The following is a 20,439-nucleotide window of genomic DNA, read 5'->3' on the forward strand; positions in this document are numbered from 1 at the left end:
AATAGACAAACTAGAGTTAGAATGTGATGCAGGACATATTACTATAATCATACTACTATAACTCATATGATTAGACAATTGTTGCATTAGAACATACAACACCAAAAACTGTTTTTGCAAAAGGATATGAAGGTGGTGACTGGTTTCACAGGTAAAGGAATGAGATATGCTTATCAACGTCAAACATTTACAATCAATATACAGGCCGCATAATGCTGTATTTCAGTATTTGTTGTCGCTGTAAGCCCTTTGCTACACTTAGCCGGACTGAGAGCAAGGGCTTGTAAACTTCCTCTTAGTTTTCAGTTTTCTCTTTGCAATCTGTTGGCAGCTGTACTTTTTATTATCTCTGTTACACCCTCATACTTGGCAGATATAAAGTTGCCTTTTGAGTGCGCGAGATCTCGTTTGCACAACTCCTAGATATTGTCATTTTGCAAATATCGATATAGTTCAAAAAGGCCTGTATCTTCTGTTCTCTCTAACACTGCTTACACTGTATATCTCACTAGAATTTAAACCTTACTGAAGGATTTTTTAATTGTTGTTGTTCTATTCTTATTGTCACTATTCTAATAATTAACTTGAAACTGAAAACAGTAGCAATGTAAGTGTTTGTGTAGTGCTGATATTAATGTGGAGCGGCAGTGTTTTACCTCATCTGTCTTATGAATGTTGAATCATCAGCGATCGATCTCTCCTCTGTCCCGGGCCAGTACTGTATTCTCTGCTTGACTTGTTCTCGGATTTCCTTTGGGCTCAGACTATCTGTACACCGCAGAGCTTTACACTTTCTCTCTTACTCTGGAAATCTGTCTTTCCTTTACATTTTGTATGTGAATGAAAAGGAAGAGACAACATGTCACTTTTTTTAATTAAAATTGTTCAAGCACACACGTGTTTGTGGTTTTATTATAATGGCGTGATGTTTGTGTTTTGCTTGATCAACATGAACGTTCTCTCAGAGTTAGGGATGCGCCGATATCGATAACCGACAATTGTTTATATTTGTAATCGGGCTCAAAAATGATAGGCCAATATTTCAAAAACAAAAGTCTCACCATTAAAAGCCATGTCCCAAGCACAGAACTTATGTATAATGTTTTCATTATAATTTTATGTAGCTTATATGACACTTGTGCTGCACATAACTGTATTTTCCTTTTTGAAATGATTTTCAATATTTCAAGCAATTCAAAACCATCAGTGTGCATCTGAAGGAAATAATCCTTTGTTTATCGGCTTTAATATATTGGCCAACAATAACGTTCAAAATGAACATATATCAGCCGGTACCGATATGGTGTTTTGTTTGTAGTTGTTTTTTCCTATATTACTTTAGTTCTCTTAGTTCTATTACTTTAGTGTTCCTGTTTTTGTAAAGTTTGTAATCTGTGATCTTACCTTAAGAAATGTATCCATTTATTTGAGTCATTAATGCTTTTATTCAATTTATTTGTTTCTTGAATCACCCATCCACACTTGTTTGTGCATTTGTTGGTCATTTAAGCTAATTTAGGCAACACTTCATGATAACATTCATTAAAGGTTAACATACATGAATACATTTATATAATGCTTAAAATCATTAGTCCATCTACATTCAAGCAGCTAGAATCTATATAATTATATATATTGTCATATTCATATTTAAATGTTTGTTAAAGTTATGGAGTCTTGCTTAATCAAATCTCCCATTAAGACAAATTTCAGTTTCTAGTCTGAAATTGCCCTTTTTTTTGTAATTCATCAAATGCATATGGCTGATGTAGTGCAGTGTGTGTTTGTAAAGTGTGTATCTGAAACTGCGAAAATGTCCTTCAGTCACTTTTCCGTGTGAATACTGCATGTGTGTCGCTGCTCTGGTCGTGTGTTGCAGTGAATCCTGATTCTTCAGCGATCTCCTTCACTCTGTCAGCAAAACCTGACACTTGCTCTTTTGAAAGATCCAACAGGAAGCTGAACAAGAAAAACACAGAGATCATGAGCATTCAGAGGTTTTGCTTCCAAGCTATGCATCAAAATGTTAGAATGAGCATGAATGTAAGTTTGATTGTGTGTGTGATGATGGACCCACTTTGCTAACTCTATTAGCAGAGCAGCATCAGGCGCTGCGATCTCTCTCAGAGAAGAATCGAGCTGATGAACCATACTGAGAAAACAGAGATGGTGTTATCATCAGACAGTTTATGTTGGTCACTTGCACACAAACTCAAGTACTGTTTCTGTGAGCTGCATATGAACAGGTTTCACCTGGCTGAACAGAAGATGCTGTTGAACAACTTTCTGTATTTGTTTTTTAGGGGAAGTTTGTTGAGAGAGTCTGGAGACAGAAATGACACTTTCACTCCACTCAGGTTCAGCAAATCTGCAAAAACACAAGAACCCAAAGTAAATGTGTGGAAAACTCTCAAACTATTAAAAGCAGCACTGTTTGATTTGTTTACAGCACTTCACTGACACAATAGGACAGGGGTCGGCAACCCAAAATGTTGAAAGAGCCATATTGGACCCAAAAAAAATAAAAAATATCTGTCTGGAGCCGCAAAAAATTAAAAGCGTTATATAAGCCTTATAATGAAGGCAACACATGCTGTAAGTGTTATATTAGCTTTATTAGTATCAAAATGATAAGTAGGCTACAAATTAGAGCTTAGAACGGCCCAAAAAATCAAGCCCGGCCCGGCCCGGCCCGACACATTAAACGTAATTATGAGCCCGAGCCCGATTTTAACCCGACCATTTTTTAATGCGTGGGTCGTTATAACTGACGTTCTCAACTTTCTTTCTCCCGCCCGCAACATTTGTTTTGTCCCGCTCCCGCCCGCAAATACACTTTTTTCTGTACCTCCAAATACTTTCAAGTTAGCCTACGTGTCGCCACCATACATCCTCCTGATAAATTATTTGTTATTAAAGCATTAAAACACAAACCACTGTTAATTTAACATGAAAGCAAGCAGTTTACTGCGTGCATGGTTTGCCATGACTGAATGCGCGCAAAGTGCGCTCTCTTAATAATCCGTAAAAAGATGACAGTTCATCGCGATCTCACACATCTCTGTTATTATCAATGAAGCTGACTGCACAATGAATCTTTCATAATATCCACACTTTGTTCATTATAATTAAAGGATTTGCCAGCATACAGAATTCAGCACTGAACAAAAACGTCAGTTTCGAGCGATGAGGGGAGTCTATCTTAAATGCTTCTGATTGGCCATTGCGTTCAAGAAATCAACACATATGTCTGTGATTGGCTATATCGCTCAACGCTGCAAACATGTTATGAATAGAAATTCTGCCCTGTAAATCGTTTCTATTTTGTTTTAGTAGAGTGAGTGCATTACCGCACGCGCCCGCGCTCGCGCTCGGCCATCAAATCTAGTCCCGCGCCGCACTCTATTGCGTTGGGAGTGCTCAGCTATCTTTCTCTTTTTCCCCTTGGGATCCATGGCCCATGACACACCCGCCGGTTTGTTTGTTTGTTTGTCAGCCACCGGTCTACCATCACGCCGATCTGACAGACACGTGTGTCACAGTCTATGACGTAAATTCTTCAGTGACAGAAATGTTGAAATTAAATATTTATCATACACATTTTTACAACGTTGAAAAACTTTAAGAATATTTGTCATGTTTTTCCTCATACAGAAATTATATTAAAACAAAAAAAATATTTTTTCCATTTTCAAATTTTTGAAAAAGCTCCAGGGAGCCACTAGGGCGGCGCTTAAGAGCCGCATGCGGCTCTAGAGCCGCGGGTTGCCGACCTATGCAATAGGACATTACCAAGTGCTTGTGTGTGTTGTACTGCTGGATGTTGCTCATGTTCTGAGTGAGTTTGAGAGGAAGGTGGATCATTCTGTATCTTCTCTTCTGTTATGAAACTGTCTGTGGATTGACAGCAGGAACTTGGAGGGTTTGGTACATCTTCATTCAGTAAAGAGCTCCCTCTAGTGGCAAGACATTCAAACAACGCCAAGACGTTGACTTCTGAAATATCCTGAGCAGTCTGAGAGAGAAAGATGGCCAGAGAAAGGTAAATCATGTATTGCAATATAATATATATATATCATGCAGTATAAATGACAAGCTATAAAGATAAGTCATACATGTGGTCTTGGACAGTAAAAGAAGTAATGCAATATAATGACATGGTTTTTGTTTGTAACTTCATATTAGGGGGTATTAAATAGTTCCTGTCACCTTTACATGTTGATTGTTCTGTTTCTTCAGCAGGTCTTTGTTCTCGGTCACTATGCCGAACGACAGATATGGACTGGAGACGATGTCCCCCCAATATCCTCTAACAGCGACCTGATCTCCTCTCTGGTACAAACACACACACACCGTTGCATGACAGTGTATCATGGCTCACAACTATTATTGTAGACAGTCAATCTACTCACATGATTGAACACTCGTGTGGAAAGCAGACTCTGATTGGCTGTTTGGTAAAGCCCCTCCCTCATTTCAAAGGCCACACCACTTTCCCTCCATTTCACATACTGATGTTTGCTAATGACGCCACACTAAGAGAAAAATCACAGGATTTTGTAGAACAGTAGTGAGGCAGGCTTCATATCCTTAACTAAAACCATAAAAAAAACTACTTTGTTACTTAAAATAAATCAAATTAAAACTTATTTTATTTCAAGCTAGTTGCCAAGGCAACATTTGTCATTTTCGTTTAGTTTACTTGCAGTACTAAAATAACTGAAATATAAAAAGTAGAAACACACACAAAAAAACCTACAAAATTATTGAAACTTGAACTAAATTTTTGTTTCTTTATACATGGAAACATGGAAAAAGTGTCTTCTGTGAATCGTAAATATGTAATTTAGATGCTGTAATTCGGAAATTCCCTAAACAATCACATTTGTAATAAAATATGTGCTGAAATAAGTCTATTTGGCAAATAACTGTGTAACACACAGTAAATTGAGTCTTATTGCACGGCTCTGATTAGCCTTCCGGAGTGCAGGTGTATAATAATGTCATGTTATTTGCTACATACGCCTCTCTGGTGCAGTTTCATGCTGAGATCCCAGTCGAAACACCCCTGTCGTGAGTCGTAGCGAGTCCCCAGGTGCTGCCGGACACGGGCGTCCCAGACCTTACGCACACTCGCTGGCACTGACGGTGGCTGTTCCCACAGTTTGAAGATCCGGACCAACTCATCTCTCTCCTTAAACTGATGATGAAACGGCAGAGGAGTGGATATCACTGAGATGAGTTTGATTATGACATGCAGTATAGAAACACATATATTAATGTCTGCTGGACCTTCAGAAGGCTTGTATCAAGGCAAGGATGGGCGTGCGAGTTAGAGGACAGAGTGTTTGTGATGGAGAGAGAGAGTTGAGCCGCAGCGTGTTTTAAAGTCTCTTCCGTCTCTTTGCGAATCTCAGAATTCCCAAACACCTCCAGAAACACTTCGGTCTTTTCTAAAAAATACAACACAAATAAACTTCCTCGACTTGTTCTGATCTGAGTATACAAACATGAATGCAATAATATGTGACATTTACAGAGTACAAAAACAATGTATAGAAAAAACAGTAGTACATTTGTATTTTCTGGGGATTTCTACACCTTCCCCTAACTTGAAACAGAAATTGTCTAAATGTGATATAAGTTTATTACATCTCATTTGTATCATATATTTATTATATTCTTTAAAACATTTTTAATATTTTAAAATGTGTGAATACATATACTATGCTGGGATTTATAGGTTAAAAACGTATAATTTTTAAAAGAGCAGAAGCTTTGTCAATATATGAAGGTACGTACTGTGTAGACTCATGTTCTCAGGGGTCTGAAGTGATAAATATAGTAGTAATAATTGTCTGGCAACAACCTCCATGCTGTTCTCAATCACCCACACCTGCAACATGCCACACGTCTCATTATTAACACATTAACATGCACAAAACAGTTGATTTATGTTGTGGTAATATGTCATAAAGGCTATTATTATGCTGTATGTAACAGACTCTGAGGTCAGTGATGAATCACACACATGTAGTGTATCAGAGTGTGTCAGTCCAGTGATGGTCTTCAGGATGTGTCTGGGATCTCCACTGCCCACCAGCAGGACATTCAGCTCTCCATCTGACCTCACCATGTTCTCTGTTCTCAATACATCAAACAAATGTGTGTGAGCATTGATCCATATTTACTGTGTTTTGTCAGATACTGTGATGGTTTATGGTTCACCTGAGTTCAGGAGGTCTCGTGCTGGTCCGAATCCCCACCAGGTCACACACCCCGCGCCCTCGACAGTCCGGCCGGCGCTCATTCTTCACGAGGACTAACTTACGACATTATAAAACAGGATAATGCCTGAATATCCTCCTGGGATCCCGTTTTTAGCGGACTGTTGTGGATTTTAGTTAGCTAGCAGCTGGCTGAACTATTTTTTTTTATTGTCTGGACTAATTTTAATTTTACAGAGACTGCACAAGTATGTGAAGCCGTAATATACGCAACATATATGTAGCAAAGTGTAAATAATCCTCTGTGAAACTCACCTCTCGCTGCTCTTGCCGAGTACAAGCAAGCTAATGTTTGGACCGCGGTTGCTTAGCAACAGGAACCGCGCGCCGTCTAGAGTAGTAGGACACAAACACTGTTCTTGATTCAAGAACTCAAAAATCTCAGAGTTAACTACTTAATGCAAACCCTGCCCAAATAGTATCTATGTGACAAGTGAGCCAAGGTTGAATGCACTGGGAATTCCTGTTGAAACGTGGACTTTATATTATGGTGAGATTCAAGAAAACTGAATAAAATCTAAACCTAATTTTCAAAATTTTCGTCTGCTTCTTCTACAATCTATTTTTTTTTTTACATTAACTTAATTTATCTATTACACTCTAAACAGGTGGGCATATACTTTAAAACATCCATATTATTAATTACTTTGAATATTCAGTGTAGCATTTCCGTCGAAGAACCATAGACTAAAAAATAAGAACATAAGAAATGTCACCTGATCAGCTGACGTGATTCGACTATTTCCAACAAAAAATCTCACCTGACTCGTCACAAGCTGGGAAAACGATAGTTGCTGTTAACAGAAGGAAGTTTATTTATTTATTTATTTTGGCAGATAATTAATACGTATTTTAAGGTGCAAATGGATCGTATGTTGAATTATAACCACATACACCTAATTTCTGCTCTTCAGAAATGGACAGGCATCAGAAATTAAAACGTTTAAAATACCTTTATTGTTTTGAAAAAAGTTATACATAACACTGGACCTCTTTCAGAAATATAATAAGTGTATATTTGTTTCATAGTCGAACATAAATTGGGTATTTAAAAAAAATATATATTTATATTTAACTTCACAATTTCATTATCATTAAAACTAGCAAACGGCAGCGTTTATGTATGTATGTAGGCCTATTATTATTATTTACAAAAGACATACACACGGATTTCGCGTAGACTTATCTGTTGTTTTTTGTTTTTATCATATCTAAAGCAGAGTTTGCCTGTTGTCTGTTCTGTCAGCAGAGGGCAGTAACATGCCGAAAATAGTTTTATGCATTTGTACAAGTTAGGCTACCTTTTATTTTATTTTTTCTAAAATTACTGTAAATATTATAACTTATTTATGTATAAGAATTATGTTAAGAATCATATTATGTTAAGTTTTATAATAATAATAATAATGTTTTAAATAGCTTTATTCACAGTTTCATATTGTCTTTTTTCTAGGCTTACAGTGGATTTTCCATCGGTGTCTCAGGTGTGCAGAAATATTAAAAACAGCTGAAGCTAAAGATATGTCAGAAACTAAGCAAGGCAAGTCAAAACAAACATTATCTATAACTCTAATGCTTCGGCTGAGTCTCACTGTACATAAAACACTATTAGGCTAGGACATGTCTGACAGGATTTTTTCGTTATTAATTATTCTTTTCTCTCTCTCTCTCTTCTTCAGAGTTGTCTCTTGTTTGCCAGTCTGACGCTGCATTTTTTAATCCTGGAGATGATGTCGTTCTGTCATGTCATCTTGAGCCAGCCATCAGCGCTGATGGAAATCATGTGGTGGAATAAGGAGGATCTGCTCTGCCATTATAAGGATGGAAGTCATCTATGAATGTCAAACATTACAAGATACTATTTTTTAGCAGTATCAGCTGTAAGTATTCAAATAAACATGTTTGAAAAATATTCAACATAGGTCAGTTTAAAATTGTTCCTTTTACCTCAACATGTGAACTGATAAAATGCATAGTCAAATTTATTTATAGTTTTCTAGTGGACATTGGTTCAAAGCAGCTTTACAGAACAATATTGCAGTAATAATGTCTTACTATTATTCATGTGGTTCAAAATATTTCTCTGTCCAGCTGAAGACTTTAGTCTTGTGATTCCATGCGTGGCAGACGTCATCTTACCTGTTCATCTCTCACCTGAAACCAGTGCTGTCCATGAACATCAGCTGGTATAGAGAGTCAGAGCTCATTTATCAGTATATGAACGGGCAGGTGAAAACAGTTGATAACTATGATGAGCACTGACTGAGTCTGTCCATCCAGGAGCTGGAGAGAGGAAATCTTTCTCCGACTTCGAGAAATGATCAGCAGTCAGATATAGGAAAATACACATGTAACGTTTTCAGGAGTTATCTTCATGACGGATATCTGCAGACTGGAATAGTTCAATCCAAGTGAAAGGTAAGATGCTGTTTCACATATACATTATTGAACTTTTTTTCTCCAGCTCATTTCTGTTCTTTGTTCATGGAAAAACACATCAGTACTGTTTCATGTATGTTGTTGTATATTTACTGAATATAGCAGGTTAACATTGACATTTAAAAATTTGAAATTTTAGTTCTAGTTAAAATATATAAAAAGGCAAAGCATGTAATATTTTTACATGAAACATACAGTGGCCCTAACATTTTTGGATACTTAAGTCATGCTTGAAAATGTCTGAAATTCATAGGATTAGAAACAAAAAAAAAACAAAAAAAGTGGCATCTGCAAATAAATGATGCTACAGCTTTTCTCAGAACCAGCTTCACTTTTCTGAGCCACTTTTTCAATTATTTTTAATCTAATTTTTTTGCTTTCATGGTTGCGTTTCATGGATGTGTTTCTCAAATTCATTTAAATCTCTACAACTGAAGAATGTTGGTAACCAAACCGTTTTGGAAACCATTGACTTCCATTGTATGGACAGAAAAAAACCTTGACATTTCTTAAAATGTCTTACTTTATGTTAAACAGAAGAAGAAAAAAAGAAATTGTACAGATTTGGAACGGTATGAGGATAAGTAAATAATGATTGAATTTTCATTTTTAGGTCAACTATCCCTTTAACATGTGAACATTTCCCACAAAATGTAACAACCAGCAACATTTAGTCTTTATTTTCAACAATCTATCCATTTCTTTATATTTTGTATCCTAGTCAACATTTTTTTTATTATTATTATTGAAAAGTGTGTTTGTGCTATATTTCTTTAAAAAAATTCCCAGTTGTTTTGATATTTTGAATTGATATATAATGCAAAGACATACACATTTTAAATTGTGTCTCAAGTTTCCAAATACTTTATGGGGCCATCACTGCTGTGCTGCGACTCATTCAAAAATCACCTTGATATTTGGTTTGTTTTAGGGATTCAGAATTGTGGTGAAGCTAGATTGAGACATTGAGACTTACTAAGACAAGTACAGGATGACATTCTGATACTGAAAGTATAACTATTAACAGGAACCTTAGGTTTGCTTTAAGAAACACTCGATCCAGATGACTTTGGTCTGAGACAATGAGAAGAAAATAAATTCTCCAGATTATTACAAAACTGAACTATACATAAAGTAAATTGCCTTTTATATATATATATATCACTTTTTTCTAATCTGAAAGTTTGAGGATGGTCAGAGAATACTACAATGTTACTGTATCTTTAATGGGAAGAGCTATTGAGATGTTCATTTCATTTTTGTTGTATTTAAATTCACAATCCAATCTGCAATGTCATTTTTGTATTTTAAATAATATTTTATCAATCGATATCTTGTGATTGTCTGCAGTGGAAGACGATGGCGTACTCGAGTCACGCACAATGGCAGGAGAGACACTGAGACGTGTGTTTGGGCAAAATATCAAATGCATTACAGACAGAATATGTTCTATAAGTGCACCAAACTGTAAGTGTCATGTGCTGTAAGATGGATGCACTTGCCATCATATACTGATGCTTTTCTTCACCTACCTTTTCCCCCTGTTAAAATGCTTTTTATTTTAATCTGTGCACTAACAATCAGTTTCAGTGCATTTTGTTAGTTTCTCATTGTCCACAGTAAGGACAGGTATTCCCTGCTGGTAGCAGATACACCAAACCTTGGTATATTTGTTTGGTTGGATTCTTTTGTCCATTGTAGATAAAAGGCTGACTTACAGCATCATTGCAGCTGTATTTGTTTTGTGATTTGGTTAGTTCAATATTAAGCATGTCCTGTTTCTTTGCTTGTGTGTCAATATTGCAGTGGATAGACACCATTATGATCAAAACACAAGACGACGAACAAGAGGAGGGAATACTGCCACTCCGCGGGAGCTGTTCAACCCACTGACACCGAATCAGCAAAGTGAAATAACATCAGAATTTGTCATTTTACCTTCAATGGCTTGGACACATGCACAAGAGGACCCTGGAGCAACAATGCAAATGGATCAGGTAAGGAGACAAGAGAGTGAATCCACAGATATACAGACACAGGTACAAGACAGAGAAAGAACATCACAATCAGTCTCATCACTACCAGGAGATACAACAGAGAGATCTAGAAGCCCAGGAAGTACAAATAACTGCCAGATTGTATCATTATTAAACATTAAGTAGGAGATATACAATTATTACTGGTCTATAGGGTTAAGCATGTTAATAGAACAATCTTAAAATCCTTGTGTAGTTAATTGACCGTACTTGATGGATGTGTCACGTTGGAGTCTGGAATCAATCACATTTTTGTGAAATCACAAAAAACACACCCTCCCTCCAAAAACTAACATCTAAAATGATCCACAAATGTGAATAACCACTGTAAAGCTCTAATTCTTTGGCTGAGGAGTCGCACCATTACCCTGCGTTAAAACAATTGAATGTTTTAAAATAGAGTTTTGAATTTATAAAATAACTCCGTGGTTAACATTTATACCTTTATAGCTTTATACCTCAAATGTGAACTTTGAAGCTGCAATTTGTAAAGCATCTAAACTGACATTCTTGTGGTAGTTGTAGATCTTACTTAGCAACTTGATGGCAGCTTGTTTTTTAAAGTCAGCATGAAATTGAAGTTGTGACCATCTTTTCTTCCCTATTGTGACGAACGAGAAAAGAATGTTATGGGCGGGACTTGATTTTGTCCATGGGGAATTGATTGGATGGTTGAATTGTTGTTTGCAATAGCTTTCATCTCATGTGCTTCGCTTTAAACGAAGCGTTTTAGGAAGGTGCTGAGCCTTAAAGGTGCAGTGTGTAACATTTTTGAGTATTTATTAACAGAAATGCAATATGACATCCATAACTATGTGTTCATTGGTGTATAAAGAACTTACTTAATAAACCGTAATGTTTTTATTACCTTAGAATGAGGCATTTATATCTACATAGGCGCGGGAATCCCCTTCTATGAAGGTCGCCATATTGTGACGTCATGTTTCTACCGTAGCCGAACGCGAACAAACAGCGTTACAGAGCGCGTTTCGTCACTACCTTGAAAGAGAAGCCGCAGGAAGCTAGAAGAAGCTAGCCATAAACACCGTGAGTAGTGACTTTTCCCTTGTCAGTGGTGTAAATATATAGTTGGATTGTTTCATGTAACTTAATTCTTCTCCCTCGCTGTGTTATGGCTTTGCTATGTGGGGATAAATGTGCTGGTTAAGTTTGTGAGACAGCTGATTAGTAGGCTAACGTTACTCTTGTCATTGACCGTAAAACAGTTACAGGAATCACCAACCCGTCGATCTTGGAAGCATTTTAAGTCGATCGAGTTTCCAAAATCAGAGAAAAAAAGCCTATTGTGTGTGTAGTAAGTGTGTCTAGGGGATGCGGAGGCGCGCGCTGTTACAATCACGTCATTTTTGCCGCGCGCACCTTTGGGCTCATGCGGACGCGTCGAGTATAAACAAGGCTTTACGCTTTAACCGGCTCAGCCACAGTAACAGCTCATATTAGCTCATATAAAATATATAGTTTCATGTGGTTCTTCTCCCTCGCTGTATTATGGGTTTGCTATGTGGGGAGAATGTGCTGGTTACGTTCGTGAGACAATCAGCTGATTACTATTATTATATTATGTATTAAGACCCTTGATCCTCACCTGAAACTTTATCTATGATGTGGTTTATAATGGACTGTGGTACAGAAACTTGGTTTACGCTGGCTATTCTCTGCTGTCTCAGACGACGATGTTTGTCCCGTTTTAGCCACCGTAGCTTCTTCGAAAGGGAGGGGTGAGCGGTGGGCTGAGCCCTTAGTGTAAACTCGCAACCGAACCACTAGATGTCGCTAAAAATCACACACTGCACCTTTAACTTTTACAAAGAATATCTCTTTGGGTTTGAGACTTTGAAGCAGATCTTATACACGCACAAACAGCTACATAACACACTAAAGAAAAAGAAAAACAAGAATTCGCATCATATGAGCCCTTTAAACTAGGAAATATTCAATTTTGATTTCATGGTGACTTTAAAAGCGGCTTCAAAATTCACACCCTATACTAGACCCTAATTCACACATTTAAAATCATATTGATATGAAGATTATTTATTTATTATTATTATTAAATATAAAAGTAGAGTAAAAATAGATGCATTTTCCTAGAACCATAACTAGCTACAGCTCTCGGTCATTTGAACACAAAAATATTTCACATTTACAGTCTGTGAACGTCGGTGTCTTTCTAATCTTTACTCATTTTTTGGATGAATCTCCACGCGCGATGCCCGTTCCCTTCGCGCGCGCGCGCCACGTCACAATCACCTACCGAACTCGCGTGAGTCCTCCCACCGCCCACGCGTGACATCTGAAAGAAAGAAAAAATGAATTAAATAAATAAACGAGCGAGGTGCAGTTCCGCCAGGAGCCGTGAGTGTGTGAGCGCGTGAATGTGTGTGAGTGTGTGTGTGTGTCGTCTGTCTGAAACATGAACCGCTTGCATTAGACATCAGGAGGGCGATTTCAAACGGGGCAAAAATCACCACCAACATCATCATCATCATCCTTCTCTTCCACGGGGAAAACCTGTTCGCACGCGCCAGGGAGCAGGAAGATCAAATTAGGGTGGTGAAATTATTTGTGCAAGCAGCCTATGAAGGGGAGGAAGGTGTAACACATACACTATAATAGAGTGTGTGTTGTTTCCATTAGTGGTAATGATCTTGTGTACTACTCTTAATTATCAGCACTAAAAACATTCGAGGAAAACTGGAGCGTACATGTCGTGATCTGAGAAAAGCATCGGGTTATGCTTATGGATTAACATATGATCTTAACTCAACCCAGGTCAAGTGAGTATGCTGTTTAGTATAGATGTCTACACTGTGTCTGTAGTGCACTAAATGTATGTATATTGTGTCTGATGTGATGTTGCATGCAATTTTCTGTTATGGGATTAAATAAACTCTCTTCATGTCTATTTATCATATGTTTCCTCTAGTGTTTAATGGGTCGGGGTGTTTTATGCGGTGGTGAGCATTACTTTCACAACATTCAACAAGTATTTTTTTGTGCTGCTTTAATGTGGTGCGTTCATGGTAAATGCATTGATGCTGAACCCGGCCACACCAGCACTAACAGCATTTGTGTGGGATATCATGGCACACGGGCAGGTGTGTGAAATGAGATGCGGGACACACTACATGCATGTCCACATGTTTTGCACAGTCTATTTGAGCATATCCTCACACAGCCAGATTTATGAGGATTAACAGGTGGAATAGGATTGCTTGGGATCATTTTCACCTATTGGCCCGAGTGTAAGGCAGAACCGTGGATAACCAGTGTCACGTCTTTTCTGCAGGGATGAGTAATCAGGGAGAGACTGAGAGAGAGAAACGGACAACAGAGCAGAGCTTGTGTGAACTCGTGAAATAAAAGCATGGAAGAGGGCAGAAATGGAAGGCAACAGGTTTTATTTATATACGGTGTAAATAATTAAAGAGCTGTTCATGGATGTTGAACTCGGTGACCAGTGGTTTGGTATGATTGCTGCAAAAACTGAAAAGCCGGTTGATAATTGAAAGATTAATCTGATACATGCTTTATATCCTTATTCCTCCACGTTAAACAAAGGCATTTGCTCTTAAATCAAATCACACACCGAGCTAATGGAATCAGATGTGTTGGAGCATCTGCTACTTTTATTAATACAGTTCTACTTATGACTTTTGAGTGAAATACAGTTTTACAATCACACTTGATTGAATTAAAATAAGTTGTGATTGATAAGTATTTCAATATTATTCCCAATTCTCTCCCACTTTTATCTGTTCTTCTGTAAATAAGCAGTCAAAAAGTAGTTAGGCTTTTATGTTTTAGTCTGTTTGGACAATCATAAGTGAGATTGAATTGATATAATGGTCAGTAATTTTTGGTTTTGTTTGTGAAAGAAGTCTCTTCTGCTCACAGAGGCTTAATTTTTTTAAGCAAAAAATACAATAAAAACAGTATTGTGAAATATTATAATTTACAATAACTGTTTTTGGTGAATTTATTTTAACATGTAATTTATTCCTGTGATCAAAGCTGAATTTTCAGCATCATTACTCCAGTCTTCAGTGTCACACGATCCTTCAGAAATCATTCTAATATGATGATTTGCTGCTCAAGAAACATTTCTGATTACTATCACTGTTGAAGACCGTTGTGCTGCTTTCAACATATCAAAACTGTAGACTTCTCATTGGTATCTGTAAAATATTGTCCTCTATTATCCCGATTTTAGGGTCGATTGATCTGTGGACAGTGTAAAAAGTTCTGTACTGCAGATGGCAGTGGATTACATGCTGAGATGATGTGGTCATATTTATTATTATTCTTTATAAGCAAGTATGATCTTACATAATTGTTAAACCTAAGTTACAGAAATATATCAGTTATTGGCAACAAAACTGTAACATTTCAATAGTTGGTTGGATTTAGAACACATACTGATCCTGTAATACCAAACAAGTTGTATTATCCTTTCAGTTTAATTTTTTGCAAGTTTGCAGTAAAGAACCTTGTCTTGTATTCGGCGAAGTTAACTGGCTGTATTTGTCAAGACAGTCCTTGTGAAGTTCCAACGGGTCCGTTGACATTTACGTGATGATGTCACTGTGCCCCATCTCTGCTAGTCCGCTAATAGATTCTCTGTCTCTCTCTCTTCAGACACTTTGCTGTAATTGCTGTTAAACTTGAGAAAGAGCTGAGCTCTCAGACGCAGAGGTGAGGAAGGGGTTACACTGCTGTAAGATGATACTTTCCTCATTTAGCAACTTTGACCTCTTAATCATTTCATATTTCTCGTAATCCCTTATATTTCCCAGTCTCAGATTTCTGTTTTATACACAGCTTCTATTTGCCTCTGACTGAAAGGTAGCCTACACTGAAAAGAAAAAGTTGCTGCCATAAATGAAGTGCCAACTTGAATCTTTAAGTCATTTTAACTTAAATTACATTAAACTGATTTTTTTTTTAATGAGCTGAATCTTGTATAACTTATGAAAAAAAAGTTGAAATTTGATGAGTTAAAGCAATGTAAAAACATGTTGTCATAACTTATTGATCATATAATTTCATACAATGTATGAAACCTAAAATACTTCTGTTGGAGTTGCTGTAGCATTTGTTAGTTGCGTATATTATTCTATTTTCAACTTTAACATTTTTGCTACTGTGTGTTCATTTAGGATTAATATTCATCCTCTCGTCTCAACCACACAAAATATGTTAATTCACTTTTTATGATTATCAAAGCATAGTTAGATCTTTTGATCATTTTAAAATGTTTACTTACAATGTAATCTGCATATAAAATGTATATCTTACTAATAATTCTAGTCATGAAGTACGTTTACCAGCTGTTTACTTCGTGAAATGTAATAAAAAGGTTAGTGTGCTGCACACGTTTCCAAAAAGAGGAAGAGCTCCTCTGGCAGCCAATGGCGCAGTTGCGCGCTCTTTTGTTTGGAGGATAATGGGCTGCTATGTGTGCTCACAGGTAGCCCAGAATGATAGTTTGCCCTTAAGGAAGGTGGAAACGCTTGTCTACACAGCAGCTGAAGCAGACAATATGGAGTCTGCTTTCCACTGCGGTCTGTAGCACGTCGCTGAATGAAAATGTGAGACGCGCTGACTCGCGCGCGCGCGCACGCACACACACACACACACACGCACACAATCACGGAGTCTGCTGCTGAGATGTGTTATGTTCACAGCTGCTGAAATCGACACATCACCAGTGCGTCACGTGATGTCCTGTCTATCCGAAATGATTTTTATGATGTGAATCATGCATTTTGGGTTTTATTGCTGAAGTATTTTTGTATCAATAAATACCCCGTGCTTGCGCGAGATAAGACTGCTAGCAGGCAGGGAAAATATCCTTTTAACGTGCTCTCTCTCTCTCTGTCTGTCTGTCTGTCTGCACATAATTCTTTCTGCATCAGTGGATCTAATGTTTTGACCTTTGAAGGAGGAAGAGGAAGACGTGGGACGGTGTGCGCTTTTGATGAATGTCTCGATAGAATGGTTGAAATTGTTGGCGCAAAGATCAGATCAGGGAACAGAGAGAGAGAGAGAGTGTGTGTGTGTGGTGTCACTGCAAAGGGGAGGCGACTGCAGCACTCTGCATCGGTGCAGTTCCCTTCATGTCCTGATGGGGCTCCACTGCACCAGACGGGAACATGTGAGGGGCTGCCAGACTTTAATATACTGTAGATGGGGAGCTATAAGATGAGGAGAGTTTTGGAATGCATATCATGCCTATTGCAACTTAAAGGGATAATTCACCCAAAAATGAAAATTAGCCCATGATTTACTCACCCTCAAGTCATCCTACATGTATATGACGTTCTTCTTTCAGACAATACAATCGGAGTTATATTAAAAAAATGTCCTGGCTCTTCCAAGCTTCATAATGGCAGTGAATGGCCGTTTCTGTTTTAAAGTCCATAAAAGTGCATCTATCCATCATAAAAGTGCATCTATCCATCATAAAAGTGCATCTATCCATCATAATAGTGCATCTTATAAAAGTGCATCCATCCATCATAAAAGTGCATCCATCCATCATAAAAGTGCATCTATCCATCATAAAAGTGCATCTTATAAAAGTGCATCCATCCATCATAAAAGTGCATCCATACATCATAAAAGTGCATCTATCCATCATAAAAGTGCATCTTATAAAAGTGCATCCATCCATCATAAAAGTGCATCTCCTAAAAGTGCATCTATCCATCATAAAAGTGCATCTATCCATCATAAAAGTGCATCCATCCATCATAAAAGTGCATCTTATAAAAGTGCATCCATCCATCATAAAAGTGCATCCATACATCATAAAAGTGCATCTATCCATCATAAAAGTGCATCTTATAAAAGTGCATCCATCCATCATAAAAGTGCATCTCCTAAAAGTGCATCTATCCATCATAAAAGTGCATCTATCCATCATAAAAGTGCATCTATCCATCATAATAGTGCATCTTATAAAAGTGCATCCATCCATCATAAAAGTGCATCCATACATCATAAAAGTGCATCTATCCATCATAAAAGTGCATCTTATAAAAGTGCATCCATCCATCATAAAAGTGCATCTCCTAAAAGTGCATCTATCCATCATAAAAGTGCATCTATCCATCATAAAAGTGCATCCATCCATCATAAAAGTGCATCCACCCATCATGAAAAGTGCTCCACACTAGAGTTCTCAACGGGTCGGGTCGGCCCGACGGGACCCACGGGTTCGGGTCGAAAATATTTGCAAATGACTCGGGTCGGGTCGGACCTCGGGCTTAATCTTTTAAATTGTACAGTGAAAGAAAAAAAAAACATTTATTATTCATCGCTGCTGTTCACTGTAAAGAAAGTCTGGCTGCTGCGTGCAACGTGCATCGCGACGCGAGGGCAGACCTGACGCCGCTGCGTGCACGCCTTTAGCCCGGAGAAGAAGATGGAGTTGGTGAAAAGTAAACTTGCTGCAGGTGAAATCACCGTTGCTCAGGGGCGGCGCGACACGTTGTGTGATTATCTCGGCAGTTTAGGACATCGCACAAGATTTGCGTCAATACAGAAAACATTTAATCACTGGATATTTTTTTTCGTTTATTGAAATGTGGTTTATGTCAGCTGGATGGGCGGAATGTGTGAGACGTGAGAGTGCGCGCGCGCGCCCGCGCGCGGCCGGGGCTCTCTCTCTCTCTCTCTCTGCGTCAAGCGCAGCAGTCATTCTACATACATCATTCACCGATCAAAAGGGTGGCGTCGGGCCGCGGGTCGGGTTCGGGCAGATAATTCATTCATGTTGATGTGTCGGGTTACATCGGGTCCGGGCTTTAAAAGCCACGGGCCGGGTTGGGTCGGGTTGTAATTTTCAGGCCCGTTGAGAACTCTACTCCACACGGCTCCGGGGGGTTAAAAAAAACCTTCTGAAGCAAAGCGATACGTTCATGTAAGAAAAATATCCATATTTAAACTTTATAAAGTAAAATAACTAGCTTCCAGTCAAACGAACATACGGATTCCACTTACGCCTAAATCACAACTAATGCGACGCACTGCTGATATTTACGCTACGCCATGACGCACTACGCTACTTCTGACGTCACACGTTGCGTAAGTTGCGCTTTGGGCGCAAGTAGACTGCGTTTGGCTGGGAGCTAGAATTTTACTTTGTAACGTGTTAAATATGGATATTTTTCTTACACAAACGATATGCTTCATTTCAGAAGGCCTTTTTTAACCCCCCAGAGCTGTGTGGAGCACTTTTATGATGGATAGATTATGATGGATAGAAGCATTTTTATGATGGATAGATGCACTTTTATGATGGATAGATTATGATGGATAGAAGCACTTTTATGATGGATAGATTATGATGGATAGATGCACTTTTATGATGGATAGATTATGATGTATGGATGCACTTTTATGATGGATAGATGCACTTTTATGATGGATAGATGCACTTTTATGATGGATGGATGCACTTTTATGATGGATAGATTATGATGGATAGATGCACTTTTATGATGGATAGATGCACTTTTATGATGGATAGATTATGATTGATAGATTATGATGGATAGATACATTTTTATGATGGATAGATGCAATTTTATGATGGATAGATGCACTTTTATGATGGATAGATTATGATTGATAGATTATGATGGATAGATACATTTTTATGATGGATAGATGCACTTTTATGATGGATAGATTATGATTGATAGATTATGATGGATAGATACATTTTTATGATGGATAGATGCACTTTTATGATGGATAGATGCAATTTTATGATGGATAGATTATGATGGATAGATGCACTTTTATGATGGATAGATTATGATGGATGGTTGCACTTTTATGATGGATGGATGCACTTTTATGATGGATAGATTATGATGGATGGATGCACTTTTATGATGGATAGATGCACTTTTATGATGGATAGATTATGATTGATAGATTATGATGGATAGATACATTTTTATGATGGATAGATGCAATTTTATGATGGATAGATTATGATGGATAGATGCACTTTTATGATGGATAGATTATGATGGATGGATGCACTTTTATGATGGATTGATTATGATGGATAGATGCACTTTTATGATGGATAGATGCACTTTTATGATGGATAGATTATGATGGATGGATGCACTTTTATGATGGATAGATGCACTTTTATGATGGATATATTATGATGGATAGATGCACTTTTATGGACTTCAAAACAGAAACGGCCATTCACTGCCATTATAAAGCTTGGAAGAGCAAGGACATTTTTTAATATAACGCCGATTGTATTGTCTGAAAGAAGAACGTCATATACACCGAGGGTGACTTGAGGGTGAGTAAATCATTGGCTAATTTTCATTTTTGGGTGAACTATCCCTTTAAGGTCTTCTATCGCTTTCTGTCATTTACATTATAGACCTTAATTAGGGTAGTGCCATATTTAATTTTCGACAGGAATGAAAATGAGGCTTTGAGGGATAGAAGTTTGGATTGTACGAAATTGTTTAACAACACACTGATTGTTCAGCTGACGAAATGTCTTTCTGGGGGGAAAAACTATTTGGTAGACAAAAACTCCATAAAACATTGAAAGTTGTGAATTGTGGAAATTACGTGACCTAGCACCTTTATAAACTTCTTGCCATTGT

General features: G+C 37.7%; 2 protein-coding genes across 8 annotated transcripts in view; one reads left to right on the forward strand and one right to left on the reverse strand.

Annotated features, from left to right (window-relative positions):
* Positions 1-1,569: 1,569 nt before the first annotated feature.
* LOC130084173 (dynein axonemal assembly factor 3-like) lies at positions 1,570-6,625 on the reverse strand. The gene is made up of 12 exons (XM_056249408.1): positions 6,543-6,625; positions 6,229-6,322; positions 6,032-6,141; positions 5,803-5,896; positions 5,293-5,453; positions 5,024-5,200; positions 4,413-4,535; positions 4,210-4,332; positions 3,793-4,015; positions 2,254-2,368; positions 2,078-2,152; positions 1,570-1,959 (listed from the first exon to the last, which is right to left on the reverse strand). Exons 2-12 carry the CDS (start codon positions 6,308-6,310, stop codon positions 1,821-1,823), a joined length of 1,422 nt encoding a protein of 473 aa, XP_056105383.1. The 5' UTR covers positions 6,311-6,322; positions 6,543-6,625; the 3' UTR covers positions 1,570-1,820.
* Positions 6,626-13,081: 6,456 nt separating this feature from the next.
* kcnc3b (potassium voltage-gated channel, Shaw-related subfamily, member 3b) overlaps positions 13,082-20,439 on the forward strand; it is a 64,467-nt gene continuing 57,109 nt past the window's right edge. For 3 of the 7 annotated variants that reach the window (XR_008806902.1, XM_056249395.1, XM_056249396.1), the window contains exon 1: positions 13,084-13,560. The gene's annotated coding sequence lies outside the window, so the exon portion shown is untranslated. Of the gene's footprint in view, positions 13,561-20,439 lie in introns of all 7 variants that reach the window. The other 4 variants (XM_056249393.1, XM_056249394.1, XM_056249398.1 and 1 more) reach the window with 4 other exon arrangements.

The sequence above is a fragment of the Rhinichthys klamathensis genome, unplaced genomic scaffold (genome assembly GCF_029890125.1).
Source record: "Rhinichthys klamathensis goyatoka isolate OS25496 unplaced genomic scaffold, OSU_Roscu_1.1 h1tg000059l_1, whole genome shotgun sequence".
Classification (NCBI taxonomy): domain Eukaryota; kingdom Metazoa; phylum Chordata; class Actinopteri; order Cypriniformes; family Leuciscidae; genus Rhinichthys; species Rhinichthys klamathensis.

Excerpts from the sequence above, each read along its gene's own strand:
- LOC130084173 (XM_056249408.1), bottom strand. The coding sequence starts at position 6,310 with ATGAGCGCCGGCCGGACTGTCGAGGGCGCGGGGTGTGTGACCTGGTGG. Across the intron at positions 4,016-4,209 it reads AGAACAATCAACATGTAAAG|ACTGCTCAGGATATTTCAGA; the intron begins GTGACAGGAACT and ends TTTCTCTCTCAG. Across the intron at positions 1,960-2,077 it reads CTGCTAATAGAGTTAGCAAA|CTTCCTGTTGGATCTTTCAA; the intron begins GTGGGTCCATCA and ends TTTCTTGTTCAG.